General features: G+C 40.9%; 1 protein-coding gene across 1 annotated transcript in view; it reads left to right on the plus strand.

The window, feature by feature from the left end:
• The window catches only part of zranb3 (zinc finger, RAN-binding domain containing 3), a 148,656-nt gene that overhangs the window by 100,198 nt on the left and 22,310 nt on the right, over nt 1-26,148 (plus strand). Inside the window, exons 16-18 of the mRNA XM_075477837.1 lie at nt 7,287-7,391; nt 11,704-11,846; nt 24,853-24,993. Of these exons, the coding sequence (XP_075333952.1) occupies nt 7,287-7,391; nt 11,704-11,846; nt 24,853-24,993 (389 nt within the window). The remainder of the gene's footprint in view (nt 1-7,286; nt 7,392-11,703; nt 11,847-24,852; nt 24,994-26,148) is intronic.

Consider the following 26,148-nt stretch of genomic DNA (forward strand, 5'->3'; position numbering starts at 1 on the left):
ATTTGATAGCATCGGGAAGGCTTACTTGTACTCTGTGGCTTGAAGTTGTAAAACCACAATTTTACCCTGACCTTTATTCTTATCAGGCGCGAGAGGCAATAATTCTGCTGCATTGTCATACGCTCTATGGCAGTGGTTCCCAAACTTTTTGTGCCCAAGGCACACCAAAGGACAAGTAAAAAATCTCAAGGCACACCTATTGTTCCAAATAGCCCTTATAACACGTGTTATCACTAATATGATGTAAAATATCTGTAAATGTGCATAATTATTTACTAATGCCAAATAAAATATGACAAAGACAACTATATTACTCATGGAATATTTTTTAACGAAATATTTAAAAAATAAATTTGAAACTTTATCAAATTTTTTAGCATTTTTTTTCTCATTTACACCAGAAAAATTCAAAATGAGGCAAAGGAAACTCAAAACGCAGAAACTCAGCACAGAGAACTGTCAATGCGAGGAAGCTGCATTGTCCATGGTCCCAAAATACAAATTATCATTGCAACATTTCAGCAATCAGCATTGAAACATGTGTTATTGTAAGTATTTTGCCTAGTTATAAATTAGTGAGATACATGTGCCTGTCGGGGCGCGCAGATTTTTTTTAATCATGGTGGTACTGAGCAGAGGGCCACTCGCAAGTCCTGTTCAACAGAGAGCCGTGACCTCCTGTTGTTCTTCGTGTTTAACCAGAGTAGAGAACACCAACTCACACAGGCAGGTAGCGGGGAAAGGAAGAAACTGCTCAATCGCGTGGTGGGAGATGCTTAGGTAGTCTGATGGAGAAGCATTAGCTCACTATAAGTTAGGTTAGCATTAGTTAACTAGGAGTTAAGTTAGCATTAGCTCACTAGGAGTTAAGTTAGCATTAGCTAACTAGGAGTTAAGTTAGCATTAGCTCACTAGGAGTTAAGTTAGCATTAGCTCACTAGGAGTTAAGTTAGCATTAGCTCACTAGGAGTTAAAAAGTTTGCATTAGCTCACTAGGAGTTAAGTTAGCATTAGCTAACTAGGAGTTAATTTAGCATTAACTAACTAGTAGTTAAGTTAGCATTAGCTCACTAGGAGTTAAGTTAGCATTAGCTAACTAGCATTTAAGTTAGCATTAGCTAGCTAGGAGTTAAGTTAGCATTAGCTAACTTCTCCCGACAGGACACACTCAGGCTGAGGATTGTTGACATCCCCGGTCCAACTGAAGCCATAAGACGGTAACTTTCATGATACTGTCTGCTGACAGTTTTTTCTCTTTTCTTTCGGTGGTGGGTTGTCGGCAGTCTCTGCACTGGTGGTTGGTGGTTTGCTCCGCACAAGAAAGCGCTCCATTTTCCCTCTTTCTCTGTTTTCATTTTGTCCTTCAGCCTTTGATGAGTCACAGTCTCATAATTCCCACCTGCGCAACTGCGTTAACAGCGAAATATGTGGTTCTCTGAGGATTTAAAAAAATTAAAAAAAATAGTTTTTAGGTATAGAGTTTGCCTCTGTATTATGAAATAAGTACACACAAAGTACTGATATAGTAAATTAAAAAATAATTATTTTTGTTTAGTTGTATATTGCAATAATAACGTATGGTTGTCCCAAAATCTCACGGCACACCAGGGCTGTGTTCGAAACCGCATACTTCTCCTACTACTCCTACTAACTTTTTGAGTTAGTATGCGAGTTTTAGTAAGCGAGAAGTTCCCGGATGCATACTAGATTCTCTGAAATGTTGGGTATGCATCATGAGGTTACTACTCATACTCAAACTACCCAAGATGCAACGTAACGTGACGTCGCCGATCGTCATTTCCTTTCAAAACGTCAGTTTCAAGCTAGCTACAACGAGGGTAGGTTCACTTCCTGTTTTCAAAACAAAAGCACCAATTGTATCGTAATGGCTTTCCCTATGATTAAAGGCAACTGGTATTTTATTTTTTGAAAATAACCGGAAGTGCGTTGCTCACTGCGGCTAGCTTTAGTAGCGCCGAATTCGTGGGAACAAAATTGTAAATAGTCGGTATTTTGTCAGGTTTTCAACACGTTGGGGATCTAAACGACTACTTTCTCGCCTGAAAATGTTTCAAATGTTGCTAAAGTTTACAGAGTTTAGAGCTTAAGCAAAATCAGCTTCAGGCCGGCTGATTTCGGCTCGGGCAGGAGTGAAATGCATTGTGGGTAAACGCTCTGAATACTGTCTGATCGATGAGTATGCGGTTTCGAACACAGCCGTGGTTGGATGAGTGTTCGGTTCGCTTGGTTAAACCAGTGACTCGGCAGCAAATCCCACATTTCAGCAGGAGGGTCAGGAAGGGCCGCGGGTGCAGAGTTGGAGTACCGCTCACCGCTGCAGAGCCCGCTGAGTGGATTGAACTGTTTTCTCTCTTTTTTCCTTACGAGTGGGTGTTTTAATGAAAACCATTAACCGTTCTCCCTCTGCACGTACCTGCTGAATTTGTGGATTTAAAAAAACAAAAAAACAACTGATTTATAGTCTGAGCAGATTAAAAACTCTGTCAATTAAGAGGTCGTGTCGGCTCTAACAAGCTGAAAAACGCTCATTAGCTCATGCCGCTTACAGTTTTTAAGCACACACGAATTCTGAAATAACATTCTTGTTATGACTTTGGGCGACTAATGACAGAATGTCGACGTAAAGCACATTTCTAAATGGCTCGTTCCCACGTGCTTTCATTCTTAATTTGACACAAACCTGAATCATAAAAGAAGAAAAACATCACATTTTAAACATGGAATCAATACATTTTATAAGATTAGAATGTACACACAGTCTTTATCCAGCCTTCATTTCTTTTTATTTTCTTCCGAGCAGCCAGTCTTTCTCGTAATCTTTAAAGGAACATTCCACCAGTGGAGACATGAATATGTATTGAAAGTGGGCCTTATATGTAGTAGAATAGTAGCATAAATTTCTAATTTGGTGCCTTCTTGACCGAGAAAAGGCAGAAAATGACTTTTTTGTGCTTGTGGATTAAAGACAACAATCCCCATAATGCATTGCAATGCTCAAGATCCGCAGGCCACTCCCCCGAGAGTGTACGAGCTCCACCCGACTCTACGCTACCTGGAAATCATGTCACTGCCTTACCTGTTTGCACTTCCATCGAGCACCTTACTGTATACTCAATCACAGGGTCAATACCTCTTTTTTTATAGTGTGGATAGTTTTGTTTTTGTGTCTTTATGTTCATGACAATTCTTATTTTGTGAATTAAAAAACAAAATGTCACTCCTTCTCTCCTGTCTGCCTTCAACAAAGTTTAGAATAGCATCATAAACTTGGAAGGAGGTAACTGATTTGCAACAAACTTATAATGCAATGTATACTTGTAATGCTTCATAATTTATAGTAATTATAGGTAGGCTATGATCACAATTCTGTCGTTTTGTCATCTGAGGTAACAGTAGCTAGGTAGTTCCCGTTCTGAAATGTTGGTCGTTCAATAACTCGAATACACTTGGAGCAACATTACTAAGAAAGAACCACAACAACGTACTTTTTAACCATTTAATTAAATAACTATACAAACAACACAACTGTTGAATGAATATAAAACAAGGAAACTATAGCTCCTCCTGAGGTGCCCGCAGTACTGGCCGTCTGGAGCTGGGTAGTTCTGGCGGATAGCCTGCACGACAGACGCCCTCTGCCCAATCTCTCTCCTTGCAGGACCCACTCAAGAAAGTGCCGGTAGGCTGTTAGAAGAAATTGTCTAGACAAAACATTGATCACAAAGTGAGTGATGGCATTTGAGCCTAGCGTGCCACAGATTTGTGCAATGAACATGCCACGTTAGCGTGTTAGCAAGAGTACTCCTTGACATAGTAACAAAGAAAACAAACTTTACAGAAAGACGTCCATTTGGCCCTGTAGGCTTTGGCTGTCGTTTCCAGTTGACTTTAGGTATTCTAAAGTAGGTCTCTAGGACGCCATCAATTCGCCCCAGCTCGAGCCATATCTTCTCCAGTTCTCCGCGTTAGCTGCAGCTCTATCTCTCTCTATTTCGTTTTTTTATTGGCGGTTGGCAAACAACTTAAAGCAGCATTACCGCCACCAACTGGTAAGGAGTGTGGCTCTCATGACAATTATATATACCTATATCTATATATATATATATATATATATAATGTTAGCTGCAGCTCTCTGCCAGTCTAAAGCACTGGCACTGATCTGTGATAGGTCTGTTAGCCCATTAGGTCCAACCCCCTATGGGCGGTGTTGAAGGGTGGGAACTAGGCTTGTAGTCTCAACAGAAATCCACCCCTCTTCCACTTCCTCCTACAATGACGCAAAAATCGTCATTTTGCGTCATTGTAGGAGGAAGTGTAAAGGGGTGAATACGGATTTCTCCCGTCTCGGGGAAATGAGAGAGTGTTGCATGACCATTCAAAAGTATGACTGGGTTTCTAACAATGCAAAGCCTAATGCAAATGGGTGGAGTGTCCCTTTAAAGCTTGATCGATAGTTCTGCAGGCTGCTGAAGGTCTTTCAAAGTTTTTCTTTGGACACTGGCTACTTTTTCCAGTCATTTTCAGTCCCGTCCTTGTACCTGGCCAGTTTTACAGGAATGTAATTTTTGTTTAAGCCCCTTAAACACTGACCTATTTATCATTAAAGCATAAAAAAAAGGCACCAAACTCAAGGTAAGAAACTGGACAAGTGAAAGACGAAGGTCTAAATAACATTATGGATTTAAATGATTAATCATGACATTGTTACCCCTGACAGGTGGAGGACATCGGTTATGATTTTACAAATGGCACCTGAGATATAGAGGCAGCAACTGAACATTTTCTACTTAAAGTTGATGTTAGAAGCTGAAAAAATTAGCAAGTTTTAGCCAATGAGTGACTCTGACCAGGGCCGAGCTGTGTCTGCACATAACAGACAAGTTAGCAAAGAAGCTGTTTTAAATTGGATCTTTAGGCACTTTGTTCCCATTTCTTTAGTTGCACCTATGAAAAATAATCCTCATTTCTTTATATTTTCCTTCCAAGCAGCCAGACTTTCTTGTGACATTTTAAACTGGTCTAGATTAATAGTTCTCCAGGCTTTCTGAAGGTCTTTCTTTGGACATTTTCTGCTTTTTCACTCATTTTCAAGCACAAAAAATGCACCAAACTCAAGAAGGGATGAACCAGTGTTGTGTCAGCACATAACAAACAACTCATTTCTTTAGTTGCATCTGTGAAAAACAACAAAGATAACACAGTTTGACAGATAACGGACAATAGTGGAACCGAGGCTTCACATGCACACAAAAGGTGATAAAATGATCCCTATAGAGTTGATCTGGATCCATTTGTGGGATTCAAACATCACTCTGTGTTAAAGTGTTGATCCACTTCTCATTCATTAATATTTTCCTTCCAAGCAGGCAGACTTAAAGTGGACTTCAGCAAGAGATTTCATAGTTTTTCACTCAATTTCAATCCTCTTTGGGTTTGTTGAGCAAAATATGAACCATTCAGGCAGGAAAAGGGCTCCTAACTCAAGGGATGAACCAGTGTTGAGTCCACACAGAACAGACAACTTAGCAAAGAAGCCATTTTAAACTGGATCTTTAGACACTTTGTTCCCAGCAGCCTGTCACAGAGACACATCATTTGTTCCCATTTCTTTAGCTTCATCTGTGAAAAACAGCAAAGATAACACAGTCTGACAGACAGAAAACAGGATTTCTGCAGCAACAAGGTGATTCCCAAAGAGCTGTTAGCTGAAAACTTGGCATATCTCAGCATGGTGTGCAGTGTGTCCTTAAAACATTTGAGGAAACTGGACCAGTGGAGGACAGAAGAAGAAGTGTCAGGCCTAAAGAACTATCTACAGCAGATGAACAGGATCTGAAAGTGATGTCCTTAAGAAAGAGGAAAAAATCCAGCAAAGCCCTGACACAGGAGCTGAGAGATGCATCTGGACCTTCAGCTGATCCATCTGCTGTTGGCCCAAGCCTCATCAGAAATGGGCTCCATGGAAGGGTGGCTGTCAGGAAGCCGTTCTTAAGGAAGGGAAACAGGGAGAAAAGGCTGAGCTGTGCCAAAGGACACAAGAAGTGGGCTGAAAATCAGTGGCAGCAGGTCTGATGGAGGGATGAATCCTCCCCAGAGCCCGGAGCTCAACATTACTGAAGCAGTGTGGGGTCATGTTGGCAGAGAACGGAACAAAAGGCAGCCCACATCCAAAGAAGAGCTTTGGGATGTCCTTCAAGAAGCCTGGAGAACTATTCCTGAAGACTCCTTAAAGAAAGGACAGAAAGCTGGTCTGAGAGGGTTCAGGCTGAGTTGGAGGAGAAAGGAGCTCAGAGCAGATATTCACTTTAAAAAACTCTGTTTTTTACCTTAAATACTGTATTTAGATGCATGTTTGCACCAGTTTCCTGCTTTCTTGGCAACATATATAGAAATGAGGCGCTGTACTCTGTGATACAGTAACAATAAACTGATAAACCCCATTTTTAGATGGTATTTAACTGACTGTGATGTTGAGTTTAAAGTGTATTTATCTGAAACTACAGCAACTATCGACATGTACACGAGAACGAGTCACACGCAAGAGGGTAACGATGGAATCTGAAGATGGCACTTTGGCAGTTTAGCTGCATTTTATGGACGTTTTATATGTGATTAGTACACATGTAGTAATAGATGTTAATATACACTGGAAAAAATGCCCCTCCAAAAATTAATAAAAAAAACAACAAATACGAGACATTTTTGCTTGAATTAACCAAAAAAAATCTGCCAATGGAACTAGTGAAAATCGGCTTGTCAAGATTTCTTGAAATAAGATGTCATATTTAAGACTTTTGAGATAAAAGTGATCTTGAAATTAGCTTAAAAACCTCTTCAAATGTCAAAAAAACTTGATTCATGTGAAATCCAACTCAAAACTTTTTAATTTAACAAGATATTCCAGATGTATTGTATTAAAACAAGTCCCTATATCTGGCTGAAATGGTACTTGTTAGGCAGTTGTGTCTTATAATTAAGTGTAATGAGATATTTTGACTAGAAATGAGACAAATATACTTGGTAAGACTTTGATTTTTTTCCAGTGTATGAGTACGGTCATGTTTAATATTCAGAGATATTAAGATGTTCTTTGCCTACAACAACTTTCCTCACTGTCTGACTTTATGTTAGCTTTGTTGTTTTCACATCATCCCTTCTTCACATAAACCAGGCTTCAGATGTTCATGAATAATTGTAAGAACTGCTCCATGATGGTGCCGACGCTTCAGGCTGCCCTCTTCCTCTCCATCTCCCCCATCTTTCAGGACGGAGCTCCGCTGAACTTGAGCTTCATCCCTCTGGACATCAAACTAACCAACTGGGACGACCTGCCCGAGGCCTTCAGTCGACGCCGGGAAAATCGAACGCAGGTCTGCCCTTCCCGCCAGGCTGAGAGTGTGTCCTTTGATATTAATGACTGTGCGTGGGTGTGAATGTGGACTGCAGTGCTTTCACCAGGGAGATGTCCCTCTTTAATTTGTCATCACTGTAAAAAAAAAAAAAAAAAAGTGGAATTAAACCGGAGTTTCTTCCTTGATTGAAAGACAAGAAGACACAACTAGATAAGAGTGTAGTTAAACTTTATATTCCCGTAAGTCGCTTCTGGGATCACCTTCATTTTAGATATCCCAGTGAAGAGAGGCGTTATTAACCCTAATCCCTGATAGGGGACATTTTTGTCCACTTGGGGTGTACTTTCTCCTCTAATTTCACACTGGAAATAGTGATACTCATCATATTTGGTCCAGTTGTGCATTTTTGACTATTTTTTCGAATTTCTAACACACATCATATACAATGCAATTTTTCATTGTGTAGAAAAAAAACTTGTCTAATGCTGCATTCATTATAATGGATGTCTATGGGAGCTGTTTCTGTAATCTGCCATTGCATAAAAACTAAAAAGCTGTAAGAACTGATGTTGTAGCTCATCAATGACATATCCCAGACCTAATATTACCGATAGAATATTTCACTTTGCACTGCATACATTGAAAATACAGCAGTTTTTGTGTGTGTTTTTTAACAGAAATTGGCGTTTACATCCTATAAACCAGTATTTAAAGGGTTAATTTTTTTAAAGTAATTGAAAACCTGGTGGTTATGATCAGAACTGAAGTGGAAGAAAATATTAACATATGGTATTTTGGGGATCATTTTAGAAGGGGACAAAAATGTCCCTTTTCAGAAATTAAGGATTTTAGTTTTTTTAAATCAGGCATAACAAAAAAAAAAATCAATGTTGTTTCTAATCATTGACATATCCCAGACCATAATTATCCCTACTCAATAATTCCACTTTGCATTCCATAGTTTGAAAATACTGACACCTAAAGGCTTAAACATTGGGGGCGGGTGAGCAGGATGGGGAGCGGTGTGGGTCGGTTTAGGAGACAAGCAAAAAAAAAAAGAAAGCAGCGCTTTATGAGGGTCGTTAAAGGAGACGGATCATCGCCTCAAACGACCCGCCACGTATTAAATCCTGCAATCTGCCGCGGCGGTATCGGAGCTCCTGACAGACGCCCCACCTGTCACGTTGTTTATGTTGGTTTGTAAAACCGAGGCGTGAGTTGCATCCGTCCTCAGACCCATCATTTATGCCCCGTTACCCACCAATTGTCCATCACAATCAATACTAAGCAAGCTTTAATATTGGGCTGCGACACGGCGTGGACGGAGGGCCGGGCAGGGGTGGCTGAGCTTTTCTTCTCCCACTGAAATTAAACGCTTTGAAATTAATCGTTCAGGAAAGTTGTTTCTTCAGTCTTCAGGTCACTGGTCGCTGCTTGTGTTTGGAAAATAGCTCATTTTCGGGGGAACTATTTGCAGATTTAAGAGCAGAACAATGAGCTGAATGTAACGTTATCCGTCCATATGTTCAGCACCTTGAAGTGATCAAATTATAACAAGAGTTGAGCTGCAAAGTGGAGAAAAATGTAGAGATTTCAGGTTATTTATCCGTTTAAACATGATATTTTTCTTAAAATAGCCCCGGCACACTGATCAGGAGGGAATCCAGTCGATGAGTTAATGGGAAGGGAATAGAAGAGAGCTGCTGAGTGTGCTTCTGCATCGCTTTATATACACTCTCTGCACCATCTGGTAGATTTTTCTGTACATTTGATTGCATTTTTTTTTTTTTACTTTTCATGCGATTTGTTCCAGAAAACACCAACTCTCTGCAGATGAAAGCAGAATAAACTGTTTGGATGCACAGTGAGAAATGAAAGCTCAGTTTCTGCCCACAGGTCTCATCTCTTAACCCACTCTGAGGAGACGCTTTGCCTCATTACTCTCTAACCTTTTTAAAATCATCATCTCACGATGTCACAAATGCTTCTTTATCGTCTTCTTTCTGTAATCTGTGCTCCTGTCAGGAGCCTCCAGGATATACAGCACGACATCCAGCTGCTCTGCTCCTCTTTAACTCCTGATCCCAATACAAAATAAACTTTATTGTCAGTCCGTCCACGACGATGACGGCTTCTCACTCACATTATTCTGATTCCAGCTCCAACGATGAGATTTCAATTGTTTTGATTCTCTTTCTTCAATGATTATTGAAGCGAAGCTTCATTTCTACCTGCTGGAATAGAAGCGTTTCCCACATTAAGGGTAATATTTGGGCTTTTTAAGAAAGATCGTCGGGGGAGGGAAATGAGCAACCTCCCACTTTCCGTCCCTGCTGCAGGCAAACAGAAGGAAGTTCTTTCCTCAAAGCATTACGGGGCTAATAATACTCGATGCATTGGTCATTACACCAGCGAACTGTGTCTTCATCAACACGGAGCCGTTACCGCTTATACCAGCGCTGGAAGCTCGCTGAAAATAGACTCGGCTGCACCTCTGTAGCGCCAGAGGAAGTCGTATAAGAAGTGCGTTATTCTTACATAAACCAGAGTTTCTACTTTTCTGTTTCACTTTGATTTATTCTGGATGGTTTCGCAACATTTACAGTAGCTGCACCTTCTTGGCTTTTGATGGAGGAGGGGGATACAGATGCTTGTAGCGACAGATCTGCTCTCAGTCTCTTCCATTCGGCTCTCCCTGTTGTTTAAATGTGACAGAATGTGCACAACAAGCCAAAACGACTCTAAAGCACCAGGTATTTATTTGAGGTCAGGAAACGAGTATAAACTTGACCGACATACGTTTGTCTATTGACAAATCCCCTTCCCTTTATTCATGGGCGTCGCACCCGTAGGGGATGGGGGTGTTTCGACACCCCCACTTTTACAGCCAGATGATTTCACCCCCCCCCCCCGCCCACATTTTCCATAGGTAAACCCGTTTGCCCCATGGATGTATTATATTAACGGTTTGCCCACCCTCGTAGTGCACCAACATACAATGTGTTTTAAAGATTCTGTACCCTCTTTAGAATAATTCCATCCAGATTTGAGCAGTCTAACTATTGTAGTTTCCATACAAGACCCAGTTCAGGGTGATCAGAATGCAAAAAAAGCAGAAAAATGGCCATATTCTTCATTTTCACAAATCATAAAAGGGTTTCACAAATCCCAAACAAGGTTTTAATAAATCTATAGCTATATAGATTTGAGCAGCGCAACAGTTGTAGTTTCCATACAGGACCTAGTTTAGGGCGATGGCCCTTTATGGCCATCCATTTAATTCACGAATCGGATGCCAACTTCAGCGTCGTGTCTCTGGGCTTGATGTGGTGCTCATGTGCCATCCCTGGAACACCCCCACATTTAAAATCACTGCTCCACCCCTGCCTTTATTTCAACCATTGTACCAAATCTGACCCATAGAGCCTGAACTTAACCCCTCTAAAGGCCTTGTTATACTAACCCAAAACTTGACCATAACCTTATTCCAACTCTAACCCTAAAACCAAGTGTTGATCCTCAAAGGTCAAGGTTTATTTATGAAGCACCTGGGTTGACCAAAGAGCTTTACATAAATAAATAACAATAAAATCCAACAGATAAATCCTTAAAAAGCGACTTAAAACATCCTCACATTTTTATAAATGTCCCCAAAAGTTGTCATCCTGTCAGTTTTACGTCCCCATATTGTAAAAAGATAAACAAATGAATGACGTCACACATATAAGTGTGTTATTAACCTACTGAATACTTACAGAAATGATAATGTAACGGCTTATTATTAATTTCTTCATTAATTTAAGTGAAGAAATGTTGAAAAGAAGCGTGTTTTTAAAGGGAAAGAAACCTGAAAAGATCTCATGGATCGATCGTATCATATTTGCTGTGAATGACAACAAAGAAACTTTTCTGTGAATATGAAAAAGCCTAAAAGCTGAATATTCCATATTCAGTTCAGTCATCTTTCTGTGACGGTGGGTATGAATCCTCCAAGATGAACACTTTAAGTGGAATGTATGTTGGTAAATTGCACAATAGGCCGCGGTGTTATTTGCTGTATTTCCAGTGGATTTTCTCTGAAGACGCAGCTCTCCTCTGCTGTGATGAGTTTCGTTCAGCCATCTGAATAAACTCACTCCTCTGGAATTGTTTGTTTTCAGCTCGAGTGTATTTTCCAAAAATTGAGAATCTTAAACACAAGTATTTTGCTTTTAGAGATGCTCCGGTGTCAAAAAAACGATCAATTTACGATTGTTATGGGGACTCGAGCGGCAGAAATTGAACTTAAAGTGAGTTGTTGTTGTTGTTTCGTCTGGCATCCCTCCTGCAGGTGCTGAGGTTTGTTCAGGAGTGGAGCGGCCTGGCAGCCATGAAGCAGAAGCTGCTCCGACGCAGCGGCGTCCTCTTCCACAGTCCCACGCTCGGCCTGCAGCAGCTGGTCGCCGCCCAGCGCCCTCACTCCAGCACCAAGAGGTCAGATTCTAGCTGGAAATATGTTCTTGAAGGAAATATTCTTTGACTTTGACTGAACTTAGTCTCTACTCACCAGCGAAAATGAAATAAATCAGGCCAAAAAACATCTAGAATCAGCAGTCCTGGAGGATGTTCATTCAGCTGGTTTATTTTGTAGAAGAAATGGTAACAAAACTAAGATAATACAAGCCGAACATTGTGTAATAAAATGCACCAAAAAACGTTTTTTTCAGATCAAATAGTTTAAAAATAGTTTAAAAAATCAATATTTTATTGTTTTTATTTGTTTTTACTTATTCTTCTCTTTATTTATTACCTGCTGTAAAGCACTTTAATACACCGTAATGATTGTTTGTAAAGGGCTGTATAAATAAAGTACATTTACATTTACAAATAGGCAAGGCAAGGCATCTTTATTTATACAGCGCATTTCATACCACAGGCAACTCAATGTGCTTTACATAAAGACAAGGCATTTAAAAGAGAAACAAGCAATTTAAAGAGAGAAAAAAATAGAATAAAAAAATGAAAACACAGTTAAAAGCAATCAAAGAAGAGGGGAAAAGAAAAATATAAACTCAACCATACGCACACCAAAAGAGAAATGTTTTTAACCTGGATTTAAAAGTGCTTCCAGTTGGGGCAGATTTCAGTTGAAACATACAGGTGAAAGAGTCAGGACAGGAAGCTTAAAGCAACGATACACAACAAACCAGATGGAAAACAAATGGGCAGAAACAGGAATCAATATCTGTAACCAACCTGTAAGAAGCCAGATGAAGGAAATGGGATTTTTCCATCCAGAAAAGCCAAATATAAACATGACTAAAGAGAAGAAAAGCAGGTCACAGCGGGCTGAAGAGAAGCTGCTGTGGAGTGTGGATGGTTGGATGGAAGTGATGTTCAGAGATGAATCTCCAAGGAGACGATGCTGGAAAAAATCAAAGTCTTACCAAGTATATTTGTCTCATTTCTGGTCAAAATATCTCATTACACTTAATATAAGACACAACTGCCTAACAAGTACTATTTCAGCCAGATATAGGGACTTGTTTGAAGACAATACATCTGGAATATCTTGTTAAATGAAAAAGTCTTGAAAACAAATAGTTTTGAGTCTGATTTCATATGAAACAAGCTTTTTTTTTTTACGTTTGAAGAGGTTTTTAAGCTAATTCCAAGATCACTTTTATCTCAAAAGTCCTAAATATCACATCTTATTTCAAGAAATCTTGACAAGCCGATTTTCACTAGTTTCATTGGCAGATTTTTTTAAAAAACGTCTTGTATTTGTTGTTTTTCTTACTTATTTTTGGAGGGACATTTTTTCCAGTGAGGAGACGGTCAGGTGGACACGGGGTAAAATCTGCACGAACATCCTCCAAGCAGTTGAATTATACAGATGTTGTTCCTCACATAATGAAGCTTTAACCTCAGTCTGTGAGCATATCGGGTAGAAACATTAAACATTCAGAGATGTTTACCATTCATGTTTGTTCACCGGTGATCCCTTCCTCTTTATCATGGTAAACCGTGCACAAACGGAGGGTCAGCTGTGGCCCTGTGGAGCAAAAAAAAACACATCTGCCCCACGAGCAAAACCGGCGTGATTCCCTTTAACAAGACGCATCTTTTTTTGGGCTGTTTTGAATCGGTGGAAACGGCGAGATGAATCAGTTCCCAACGTTTTGTGTGAGATTTCCCAGAGAAACGAGCAGATTTGTGAATGCTAACTGCCCCAGGCGTCATGGAAAGCTGAATACTATCCGTGTGTGGGTGCATCAAAGGGTGTTAGTTGAGACATAATCGGGATGGGATGAGCGCTGCGTGTGCGTACGAGTGTGTGTTTCCTGACAAACAAGCATTGTTGCTGGCACACTAATTACAGCTGGCTTGGATGGAGGCAGGGAGAGTTTGCCAATTACAGGGTAGACTGTGCGTGAGAGCGAGGGAGAATGTTCCTCAACCGGGGAACGCATTTGGGTGCATGAACCTAATCAAGGTGCGAGTAGGAGGCAATTGGCCCGGCTTGATTTGATACCTGTTTGATTTATTCACTAATCAGAACCAATCAAGCCGCGGCGTCGGCTCAGCGGGGCGATCGCAGCTCGCCTTCCGCGCGCCGAGACGCTCGGTTTTCAAACGCTTTCAGACGTAATGCGTTTTGCCTGGGTTTGTTTTCGTGGATGTTTTCGTCATGAGCCACTCACGGTGATTTACAGCGATTTCAGAGGAGTTGAGAGGATTTTAATCCAGTTTCTATCCTGCCCACTGAAAGATGCTGTCATTGTCTAAACTTACATAAATGGTTTATTCCTGCCTGTGATGAGCCACTCCAGCCACTGTGGTGAGAAATGCACTCTGTGTTTTACACGTATATGTGAGCAAATGAATCACGGGTGAAGTCGTTTGAAACTGAAAGTAAATCCTGTTCGAAATAAGATATCAGGAAATTAGGCAACTGTAACATGAGATGAACAACAACTGTTTATTTGTTTATAAAAAACTGCTGCCAATCAATCTGGTGAGGGTTATAAGGCCGTTTCCAAACTATCTGGAGTCCATCAAAGATTATTCACAGGTGGAAAACATTCAGGACAGCTGTCAATCTTCCCAGGAGTGGACGTCCCAGCAAGGTCAGAAACCCAAGAGCTACATCTCAGACTCTACAGGCCTCAGTTAGCATGTTAAAGGTTAAAGGTCATGACAGCACAGTTAGAAACAGACTGAACAGGTATGGCTTGTGTGGAAGGGCTGCAGGAGAAAGCCTCTTCTCTCTAAAAAGAACATGGCAGCACAGCTTAGGTTTGCAAAGCTGCATCTGAACAAACCACAAGACTTCTGGAACAATGTCCTTTGGACAGACCAGACCAAAGTGGAGATGTTTGCTCATAATGCACAGCAGCACGTTTGGAGGAAACCAAACACAGCATATCAGCACAAACACCTCACACCAGCTGTCAAGCACGGTGGTGGAGGGCTGATGATCTGGGCTGGTTCTGCAGCCACAGGACCTGGGCACCTTGCAGTCACTGAGTCCACCATGAACTCCTCTGGATACCAAAGTGTTCTAGAGTCAGATGTGAGGCCGTTCACTTAGTTTCTCACTGCTGCTACCAGCTGCTGGATCAGGGGTTCACTTAGTTTCTCATTCACTGCCTCTTTGTTTTTAGTTCTTGTTAAATAAATAATCACAGTGTAATAAGTCACGTGTTGTTGTCCATGTGAGGTTTAATTTAACTGAGGTTAAAACCAGATTATTTTTGTTATGTTGAGCCTTACAACTAAAATGTTTTCTTTGACATGACAACAAGCAGCTTCTGTAAGGTTCAATTAACAATTTAAATATTCTATTATGCAGGTAAATATTTGGCATCGGCGTGCACCAAGTGGTGAATCCTTAATGAACATATTGTTTGTCTGGATTAGCAGTAACAGAGTAAACACCAGAAAATAAAATGCCAATCACCCCGGATTGTACAACATCTGGATAAAGACACTTTTTGTAATATTTGTCCTTTTATCAACTCGATGATCGAACTTTAAAACAGTCCAATTGAGGCAGAGACGCTTGGAGTTTGCAAAGACACATTTTCTGAACAATGTTTTAGAGTCTTATTTATTTATTGAGTTAAAAGGCGGAAAAACCATCTCAATACCAACCAAACTGGGACGAAAACGGAAACGTTTAATACCCTGCACATCATATTGTGAAGCTAAAGTTGCCGTTTCATTGATCAGGTAAATGGTAAAACACTGATCCAATGGTCGAGAGATCCGTAGAGTTTAAAGGCTCTTTGTGCTCTTTCTGTGCTGCTCATGTAAGTGCTTTAGGTCTGAGTTGGTCTGAGTCCAGCTGTGCAGGTCACTGCTGTCAGCAGGAGCCATCGCCACACAGGGCTATGGGTCAAAGTTACATCCACATAAATGCCAGGTCTTAAGGTTTTCCAGCAGAACATCGCACATAATGAGGTGATAAATGTTAATCTATTCACCTGTTGGTACTTTTGAAATGTGAATTAGCAGCTTCGGGTTTCGTCCAGTTCCTGCAAACCAGCTGGGAACTTCTTACATCTGCCAGTGGTAAAATAAATAAATAAAGAAGAAGAAGAAGGCTGCTTCTGTACTGACGCTGCTGGAGGAGAGCAGCAATCAATCAGAGCAGCTTCAGCTGGGCCAGACCAGAGCAGCGGCTCATTACTTTGATTTCACACAGCTGAGCCGGTCTGGCCTCTGTGCTGAACTGCAGGCCGACCCGGGCGGAGCCAGGCTGCTGTCGGCAGCTCTGAAGGTGTTCCGCCTGCTGCAACCCTGGCCCTGCAGCAGGAACCCTGCAACTCTGCGTCAGATAGGAACCTGCAGAAAACCGTGTCCTGGGCTGTGTTCGAAACCGCCTACTTCTCCTACTACTCATACTGACTTTAACTTTTTTTAAGTTCCCGGATGCATACTAGATTCTCCGAAATGTTGGGTATGCATCATGAGGTTACTACTCATACTCAAACTACCCAAGATGCAACGTAACGTGACGTCGCCGATCGTCATTTCCTGTCAAAACGGCAGTTTCAAGCTAGAAAAAATGCCCCTCCAAAAATAAGTAAAAAAATAAGAAAAACAACAAATAAAAGACGTTTTTGCTTGAAATAAGAAAAACAAATCTGCCAATGGAACTAGTGAAAATCGGATGGTCAAGATTTTTTGAAATAAAATGTGATATTTGGGACTTTTGAGATAAAAGTGATCTTGAAATTAGCTTAAAAACCTCTTCAAATGTAAAAAAAAAAAAGCTTATTTCATATGAAATCTGACTCAAAACAATTTGTTTTCAAGACTTTTTCATTTAACAAGATATTCCAGATGTATTGTCTTCAAACAAGTCCCTATATCTGGCTGAAATAGTACTTGTTAGGCAGTTGTGTCTTATATTAAGTGTAATGAGATATTTGGACTAGAAATGAGACAAATATACTTGGTAAGACTTTGATTTTTTTCCAGTGTGAAACCACTTTTTTTGTTTTAAATTTACAGAAGCTGTCAAAGCGATGGATGTCTGTTTTTTTTTTTTAGGCTCTCTCACTTGTGAGGGATTTGGGAGAGAAGATTGATCCCACTCTGATGCTTCTACAGAGAATGTGAAGCTGCCAGCAGGAGCTGCTGTGAAACTGTGTCCAGTTGTTTCCACACTTTCGATCTTTTTCACAGGTTAAACAGAAAAGATCCTCTATTTTTTAATGTCTCCCTTTCAACATTTGGTTTGTTTTCTATGTTGCACTGATGATAAAAATATTGGTTTATGAGATTTAAAAAATCATTACGTTTTTTGCATGTTACACAGCGTCCCAATATTTTTGGAACTAGGGTTGTCCATCCTTATTGTTCCTTATTTATCTTTATTTATAAAGATAAATGTCACTTCCACACGTTGGCAGCACATAAATGAATAGAAATGTTAAAACAAAGCAGGGAAGCAGTTCTGTGATGTTACTAGTGGCTTAAAAACCCCAAACGGTTCGGTGCCTTCAAAAACACGAAGCACTCAAACCACTTTTAAATTGAATAAATTGTTATTTATGTCTGAAATCGCACTTGATTTCTCTCAACGGGCGTCTTCCTGGCAGAAATGATTATCTAATCATGCAGCACGACTGTCCTCTTTATGCTGGCAGAGGACGTACGGATCATGACGGGATGTATAATCCATCAGGAGGGAACAGCAGTCACCTTTAGTGTACAGAATCCCTGCCCATGCTCCCAGCTGCATTAAAAAAAATGCAAATACGCTCACATATCCAGACTCTCCCTGAAGCGCAGCCCAACTCCAGTTTAGTGGTCGGTATCTCGTTTCATCCGGCCTCTGTGCAGGGGCCGTTTGAAGCAAAGGAAGCTCTTGTGTTTGATGGAGACTTCTCTTCTTCCTCACATCTTCCAGAGAAAGTTCTCCTCTTTGATGTGTCCCTCCTCCACTTCCACTTTATTCCATCTCTCCCAAAGAAAGAACTCTGGCCAGATGGAGGTGATGTAAATCCATATAAATGCTGCTGCCAAGCCTGTTGGGTCGGGAAGGAGGAACTAAAGGCAGAGTTTTTAGACTGGCAGCTTCTTTACATTTACATGGGAGGCGAGTTTTATCAGAATAAAACGGACTCGGATCACCCAATCTGAAGCAAATGTATCTTCATCGTTAAACTGTGTTAAACGAGTTTTCCTACATGTCTTCCCGGAGGCATTTCATTTATTGATCTTTATTTCAAAGGTGTCAGGGCCGCTGTTGTCTGCCAGCAGTAAAGTTTCATCAAAGCATGTTCAAGAATTGACGTAAGTGTCAGAAGAAATGCTTGAAAGATGCATTAATTATTGATCTGCGCAGCAATTAGGGAGCAGCTTTATCACCACAGTTGGTTGTCTTTAAAAACGGCTGCAGCACCTGGTGGTTTCCACCTGTCTCTCCATTTGTTTCTTTAACCTTTTTCATCTAAATTTCTGGTCGTCGTAAATTTCTGTATTTACTTTATACAGAATAAGCTAAATAACTATTATCTTTATTTAACTACTGCATATTGACTGAATGGCTATTAGGGGTGGGAATCGAGAACCGGTTCCCAGTGTTTCAATTCCTTGGAATCGTTTGGCGATTTTGCAAACGATTCCCTTATCGATTCCAGTGGGCGCGAATGACGTCACCACGCAACGTTGCGTGGCGAGTCCAGTGCAGCCAGCAATCAACAGTAAACATGGCGCCCAAGCGGTACAAACGCTCGAAAGTTTGATTACACATCCCTAAAGAAGACGACAACAGGGCAACTTGCAAAGTGAATATTTCACCAAAGGGAGGAAATACTACCAACATGCAATAACTATGAATGAATGTCACGTTTTCAATCTGCTCCGAACTAACGTTGGTGAATCTGAACCCAGCAACGTTAGCAACGTTAGCATGTCCTCGGCTAACACTGCAGGTAACTAACTAACTAACAAACAAACACTGCCTGTCATATTAGCGCCATTTGCCTCATTGTAAAACCTGCTGTTAGTAACGGTTAAGGTTAAATGAATGCCTTCTCAGGCATTACATTTAGATGAAATCATGAGAGACAGAGCCTGACTGGCTCAGAGCCAGAGGCTGGTGGTACTACCCCCAGTTCACGTCTACCTCCAGCTTCTCCTTTCACCAGAGCAGGGAAGAGTTAAATTACCCAGGCCATGATAGACCAATGTGGACCTCACCGTTGTTGGGTTTGTAAGGTCATGACTCGTGTTACTTCTAAACTAAACAAAGTCCTTTTTCTCCAAATGAGAATCGATAAGGGAACCGATTTTTAAAAAAAAAACAAAAAAAACCCGAATCGTTAAGCAGAATCGAAAATGGAATTGGAATCGTAAAAATCTTATCAATTCCCATACCTAATGGCAGCCTTGTAAATGTTGTATATTTATATAGTTATCTGTTTATAGAGAGGTCTCAACTTATGGTTCCCCACATCTTTTCCACAAGGAGCAGAGTTGTTGCCTTTCAACTATGTGAGCTTAAAGGGGAAGTTCAGTTGTTGTTTTTTTTTTTAAACCTGGACCTTATTTCTGGCATAAAATACGTTCATCTACTTACCGATAACAGTGTGGTGAAAGTCGGCGTCCTTCGGAAGATATTTAGATCACTGGAGATCAGCGTATATCCATATAACGGGAGAGAACAGGGCAGAGACAATACAGCCTCTAAATAATTAGACTGTCTTTATTTCACCAATACTTTAAGACCAATGAATGAATGAACGCGGACTATTGAGCTGGGGAGAGTCTAACAAAGCAAACGGATATTTAGAACGGGGGCCACGAGAAAGGGGAATTCTTCACGATTCAAAGTCTTCCCATGTATATTTGTCTCATTTCTAGTCCAAATATCTCATTACACTTAATATAAGACACAACTGCCTAACAAGCACTATTTCAGCCAGATATAGGGACTTGTTTGAAGACAATACATCTGGAATATCTTGTTAAATTAAAAAGTCTTGAAAACAAATTGTTTTGAGTCGCATATCATATGAAACAAGCTTTTTTTTTTTTACATTTGAAGAGGTTTTTAAGCTAATTTCAAGATCACTTTTATCTCAAAAGTCCCAAATATCACATCTTATTTCAAGAAATCTTGACAAGCCGATTTTCATTAGTTCCAGTGGCAGATTTATTTGCTTATTTCAAGCAAAAACGTCTCGTATTTGTTATTTTTTTTAAACTTATTTTTGGAGGGGCATTTTTTCCAGTGCAAACCTTGAAAATGTCATTACAGGCATTGCAGGTCGCATCACTTTTACATGAGTCGTAGTAAATGTTGTGTATTTGTGTATTTATTGTGTATATATGTTATTGAACACCTGTTTGCTTGGTTCTTTTATTAGAATTTAGACCATGATGAGGCCCTAAAATAATGCATTTACTTCATATTTCTGGGGGGATAGTGGTAAAGGATTTGGAATAAACGTGTGGTGGCATTAACACAACAGGTGCAGTAAGCTGGGGGGTTTCTGCTCACTTGGTGAAGGAGCAGAAATGGCAGACGGTGGGTTTCTGCAGGGCTTACAGATAACTCTGACCCCTGAGTGGCCTGTAAAGACGAGAGGAAGAGTAATTGCTCTGTGGAGACCGTCGGACTGTTGTTTCATCCCTGTGAAAGAATCCCCTTCAGGTTTCCTCCGGACTTTTTGGTGATTGGTCACTTTTCTCTCCAAACCACTAGAATTTTTCCACATCCAGAACAAACACCTCTTTGATTTCTTCTATATTTTACGTCGGCTCGGTCATCCGGGGGTCATTTTAATCCTGGCCAGATTGGCGTGTGTACTTTTAACACCGAGCATCTTCACAGCAACGGCAGTAAAAAAAAAAAAAAAAGCAGTGGTGAGAGGCGGAGGGATTAGATTAGATGATTGATGATCCCTGTGGGGGGGGATTGCAAAAGCAGTAACAGGATTCATTCAGGAAAGAAAAAAAACTGAATATTAACGCACAAAGAGAAGAAGGAATAGAAGGAGGAATTAGAGCCTCAAAGCACAGTTTGATGCCAAAAACAGAATAAAACTGACTATATCTGCAAGCAGCAATGTGGGGGTCCTAGCAGAATGGCACAATAGGGAAGGCTACGGCTGCTCAGGAAGGCGTCATGAGTCCATGCACCAAGTTTGGCATCGATACATCAATGCATCGCAGAGATACGGCCTAACGTCCTGTTTGCGCGTGGGCGTAAAGTTTGATTGGCTGCCGCGGTTAAACGGAAGCGAAATGAAAGAATCCACCTGATAACTTTTGTGCGGCTTGGTCTGAAGATTCTATGTGCCAAGTCCCATGGAGATCGGGCAATCTGCGTGGCCTGAAATGCTTTTTGTAGGTTTTTGATCAAATTCTTAATGGCGGAAAATCCAACATGGTGCAGGTTACGTCATGAGTTGCGATGACCTCGTCTGCATCCAGGGATTCCAACCGTACCTCATTTGTGAAATTTGGACCAAGGGGTCCAAAGATATGAGCAAAAATGCCTTTTTGCTACATATAGCGCCACCTATAGGCTAAACGTCACCAGACTTCCTGGGCCTCTTAAAGATGTGGTCATGAGTCTATGGCTGTGTTCGAAACCGCATACTTCTCCTACTACTCCTACTACTCATACTGACTTTTTTCCCGGATGCATACTAGATTCGCCGAAATGTTGGGTATGCATCATGAGGTTACTACTCATACTCAAACTACCCAAGATGCAACGTAACGTGACGTCGCCGATCATCATTTCCTGTCAAAACGGCAGTTTCAAGCTAGCTACAACGAGGGTAGGTTCACTTCCTGTTTTCAAAACAAAAGCATCAATTGTATCGTAATGGCTTTCCCTATGATAAAAGGCAACGGGTATTTTATTTTATGAAAATAACCGGAAGTGCGTTGCTCACTGCGGCTAGCTTTAGTAGCGCCGAATTCATGGGAACAAAATTGTAAATAGCCGGTATTTTGTCAGGTTTTCAACACGTTGGGGATCTAAACGACTACTTTCTCACCTGAAAATGTTTCAAATGTTGCTAAAGTTTACAGAGTTTAGAGCTTAAGCAAAATCAGCTTCAGGCCGGCTGATTTCGGCTCGGGCAGGAGAGAAATGCATTGTGGGTAAACGCTCTGCATACTGTCTGATCGATGAGTATACAGTATGGAAGTATGTAGTATGCGGTTTCGAACACAGGCTGAGTTTGACGCATTTGAATTAGGGATGTCGAAATTTAAAAAAAGTCTTGACCGACCACTGAGCCTCATTAGTCGATTAAAGTCGGTCACCGAAAATACTATAAGTGCCATTTATGATATCTGTGTCCTGTCGCGCGTCTTTCTCTGCCTCGTAGAACAAGTTATGCCCCCATTTTAGACTGGTTAGGCTCCCATCACACAATCAGTGTTAGTTCGTGCCCTTGGTATTATACATTTTCCCCAATCATTGACCACTAGTTCTAGGCGTACTTGTGGAGGAATAAGGGTTTTGGGTAGAAAAATAATTGCTGTGCCTGCGCAGACACGCACAGCCACACATTATGCGCAACGGCGACCTTCCAGTCACGGTACTTTTTAAACACGAATCAAACGCGGCACCGAACTCGGGCTGTTAAAAGCCCACGTTACAAAGTCACAAACAGAGAACGGTGCATTTGGCGGTGTTACAGGAAAGTAGGTCAACCAATGACTCTGTGGTGTGGCCTATGCTGCACAAAATCCTTTGCAATAAGTTCCTGTCGTCATGCCATTTAAGTACAGATGAATATATCACAACAAGTAGGCTAAGTTAGTCTTGTGTCTTTTGCCATTACAGTGTTACAATTATCATTATGTCGTAGTCCACACGCAGCCACATTGGCTTTATTTAGGTTAATAGTGGCGATTTTTTTTTTTTTTAACTGCACAGACAGGACCCGTCATGTACGGCGTACAAGTTGCAACTGGTGTAAGAGAGGACCTCTGAGGAGGGCGCTACGTGAGCTCTGCTGCCGTTGTTCTTCCATCGTGGGATGGCTCATGCTCACATAACATTTCTAAAGATATAGTGAGTTTTTTTTTTTTTTTTTTTTTTAAACCGACGGCAGAAAAATTCTAACCGGACGACGTTGATTCGGTCAACCATCGGTCATACGGTCATCGGTTAACATCCCTAATTTGAATGCATTTTGACGTGTTGGTGGCGCTAGAGAGTACTCTCTTGGGGCATGAAAATTCTTGAGGTTTACTTTGGCATGGTGCTGAATGCGTGTGCCAAATTTCACAACTTTCTCCCATTGCGTTCATGGGGCTGCCATAGACTTCAATTGCAGCGGAAAGCAGAGGAATAATAGGAAAAGCTACAAACACAATGGGTGCCTTCGCAGCTTTGCTGCTAGGCCCCCAATTACACTGAGGCAGGTTGTGGAACTGAGCCAGCGCTTTGGGTGAAGCTGTTTGTTACTTTTATGCGGTTAAGTCCCAGGATCACAGCAGTCAAGAAAACATGACTCAGGCCGCTGATATGATGGTGCAACCCCAAACGTCCCATCATATGTGCCATCGAGAGAGGCTTTATGATTCCATCTCTTTGCAAGTTGCCCCCCCCTCCACGCTCCTCGAATGAATCAGCTCTCATCAACCAGTTCTCTGGTTATGTAACGCTGAACTGACTGAACCACTTACACTTGTTATATTCTTATGGTTGATTGTTTTACTGGTGCACAATTATTAAATAAATAAGTAATTCAGTGCTTTTATATCTGTTTATTTGTTTTTGTTTTTAAAATAGGAAAGAAATGTTTAAGTCAAGTCTGATGTTGCCTTGCACAAAAGAAGGATCCCAGTCTTTTCCACACGATGAAACTCACCGTTTGTTACCATAATTCTGAGCTGTTTTTCTGTATCAGCCGATACTAAACCTCAGATCTCGGTATCGGAGGTGAAAAAAGCGCATCGTTGCTATCCTAGTCGGCGTCCTTCGGAAGATATTTAGATCACTGGAGATTCTCGTATATCCATACGGAGACAACACAGCCTCTAAATAAGGCATTATCTGTTTTTATTTCACCAATTCTTTAAGACCAATGAATGAATGAACGCGTACTATTGAGCTCAGAGCTGCTGTGTTATTGTTATCGGGAGCTAAAAAGTATCGGCTTAAAGTATTGGTGAAATAAAGCCTTATTTATTTACAGGTAGAGGCTGTATTGTCTCTGCCCTGTTCTCTCCTGTTATCTGGATATACGCCGATCTGAGTGATCGAAATAGTGTCCGAAAGATGCCGACTTTCACCAAACTGTTATCGGTGAGTAGATGAACGTATTTTATGCCAGAAATAAGGTCCAGGTTTAAAAAAGAACAACGAACTTCCCCTTTAAGATGTGCAGGATTTACAGCCTTAAATCGGATAAAGATAGGACAGTCAGAAATATACCAAAAATGTAAAAAACAACAACAGAACGCTGAGATTCTTACATTTACTTTGACTTTTATTTCAAAATGCCCCTCCAAAAATAAGTTAAAAAAAACCAACAAATAAAAGACGTTTTTGCTTGAAATAAGCAAAAAATCTGCCAATGGAACTAGTGAAAGTCGGCTTGTCAAGATTTCTTGAAATAAGATGTGATATTTGGGACTTTTGAGATAAAAGTGATCTTGAAATTAGCTTAAAAACCTCTTCAAATGTAAAAAAAAAAAGCTTGTTTCATATGAAATCCGACTCAAACAAGTCCCTATATCTGGCTGAAATAGTTCTTGTTAGGCAGTTGTGTCTTATATTAAGTGTACTGAGACTAGAAATGAGACAAATATACTTGGTAAGACTTTGATTTATTTCCAGTGCATGATCTCAAGATATTTGATATTTTTTCTAATTGTTGATTCCAAAAAAAAAGTTGGCATTTGAACAATTTAGGGCTAATAAGGTTAAAAAAAAGTATGATTTAGTTTTAAAATGGTGAACAGGTGATTCTGATAAAATCAGCCCGATTTTTCTCCCGTTTTACAGGTACCTGGGGAGGGAGGAGGTGGCCCAGGCCTCCCTGTGCAGGGCCCAGGAGGAGGGAGGCAGCGTCCGAGTGGTCACCAAGGAGAACTTCTTCACCAGAAGGAGGTCGGCCTCTTCGCTGACTCCACCTGCTGCAGAGAGGTTGGTGCAAGGGAGAAAACGTGGGTGGATGTTCGGGGCCAGGAAAGGTCACACCGCCCTCAGGTCTTTAAAGTCTAGAATAACATCTTTCATAATCGAATCTTTGTCCATTTCTTACCTTAAAAGTGTTATTATTTGCTTTCAGCACAGTTGGTGTTCTGATAGCTCGCAGATCCGGTCCGGTTTTTGTCTCCTCAGACGATTTCAACGACTGTTTTCATTTTTCTCTCCTTCAGCCGTCTCCATGGCGATCCGTATGTGCCTCGTGGCTGAGGCGAGAGGCCCGCTGAGTGTGTTAGTACAGTAAATATAGACCATAATACAATCTACCCCGTTTAGATGCATCGGCCAACTCGCCCCAGGAGGCGGCATCGCTATGGAAACCAAACTCGTGCACACATGTACACACGAGCGAAGAGGACACCGGTGTGCGTTCAAACACCCGTGAAGTGGCCTGAAGGGCGCTGCGCTTCTGATCAACTCGCAGCTTTTTGTGTGCTGGTTGGCACATTTTAGAGTGTGAGGAACATGTTCAACAAAAGAAAAGGGAGGGAAATTTCTACATATAAAACATCCCACAAAAAAGAGACAACACAGCCAATACATTTTCAATTATAACCACATTTACCTTAATACTGGGATGAGTGGAAGCTGGTGTGCATGTCCTTGACTTTCTTCATGTTGCATTTGTAGTTTGTTGTTGTAATCATAGTGAGACATTCAGGATGAGCATGGTTTCTGTGCTGGTTTTTGCCCTTTTTTAGTTAAAAACCGATCCATTGTGCCTGCATCTCGCGCTGGCTAAAGGAGCTAGCGTGCTCTGCGGTCAAGTGTTACGGTGGTTTAAGCGGGCTGCGTTGCCAGGTTTAACAGAGCCCCCTTTAGGAAACACCATTAAGCCTTAATTAATACTTAATACAAATACTTAATACTACAAAAACGCAAACTTAATAAAAATACTTAATACTGTGCAGTATTCGCTGTATGTTATTTGAAAAAATGTATTGTTATTGTTACCATATTGTTATTAGCTACTATGCGAGTGTGAGCCGCGCAATGAGCATCTTTGCTGTAAAGCACATTTATCAAATGTTACACCGACAATTCTTGCTCGGCATTAGTTGAAAAGATTAAAAGTTTAATGTGATAACTAAT

The sequence above is a fragment of the Odontesthes bonariensis genome, chromosome 11, assembly GCF_027942865.1.
Source record: "Odontesthes bonariensis isolate fOdoBon6 chromosome 11, fOdoBon6.hap1, whole genome shotgun sequence".
NCBI classification, from domain to species: domain Eukaryota; kingdom Metazoa; phylum Chordata; class Actinopteri; order Atheriniformes; family Atherinopsidae; genus Odontesthes; species Odontesthes bonariensis.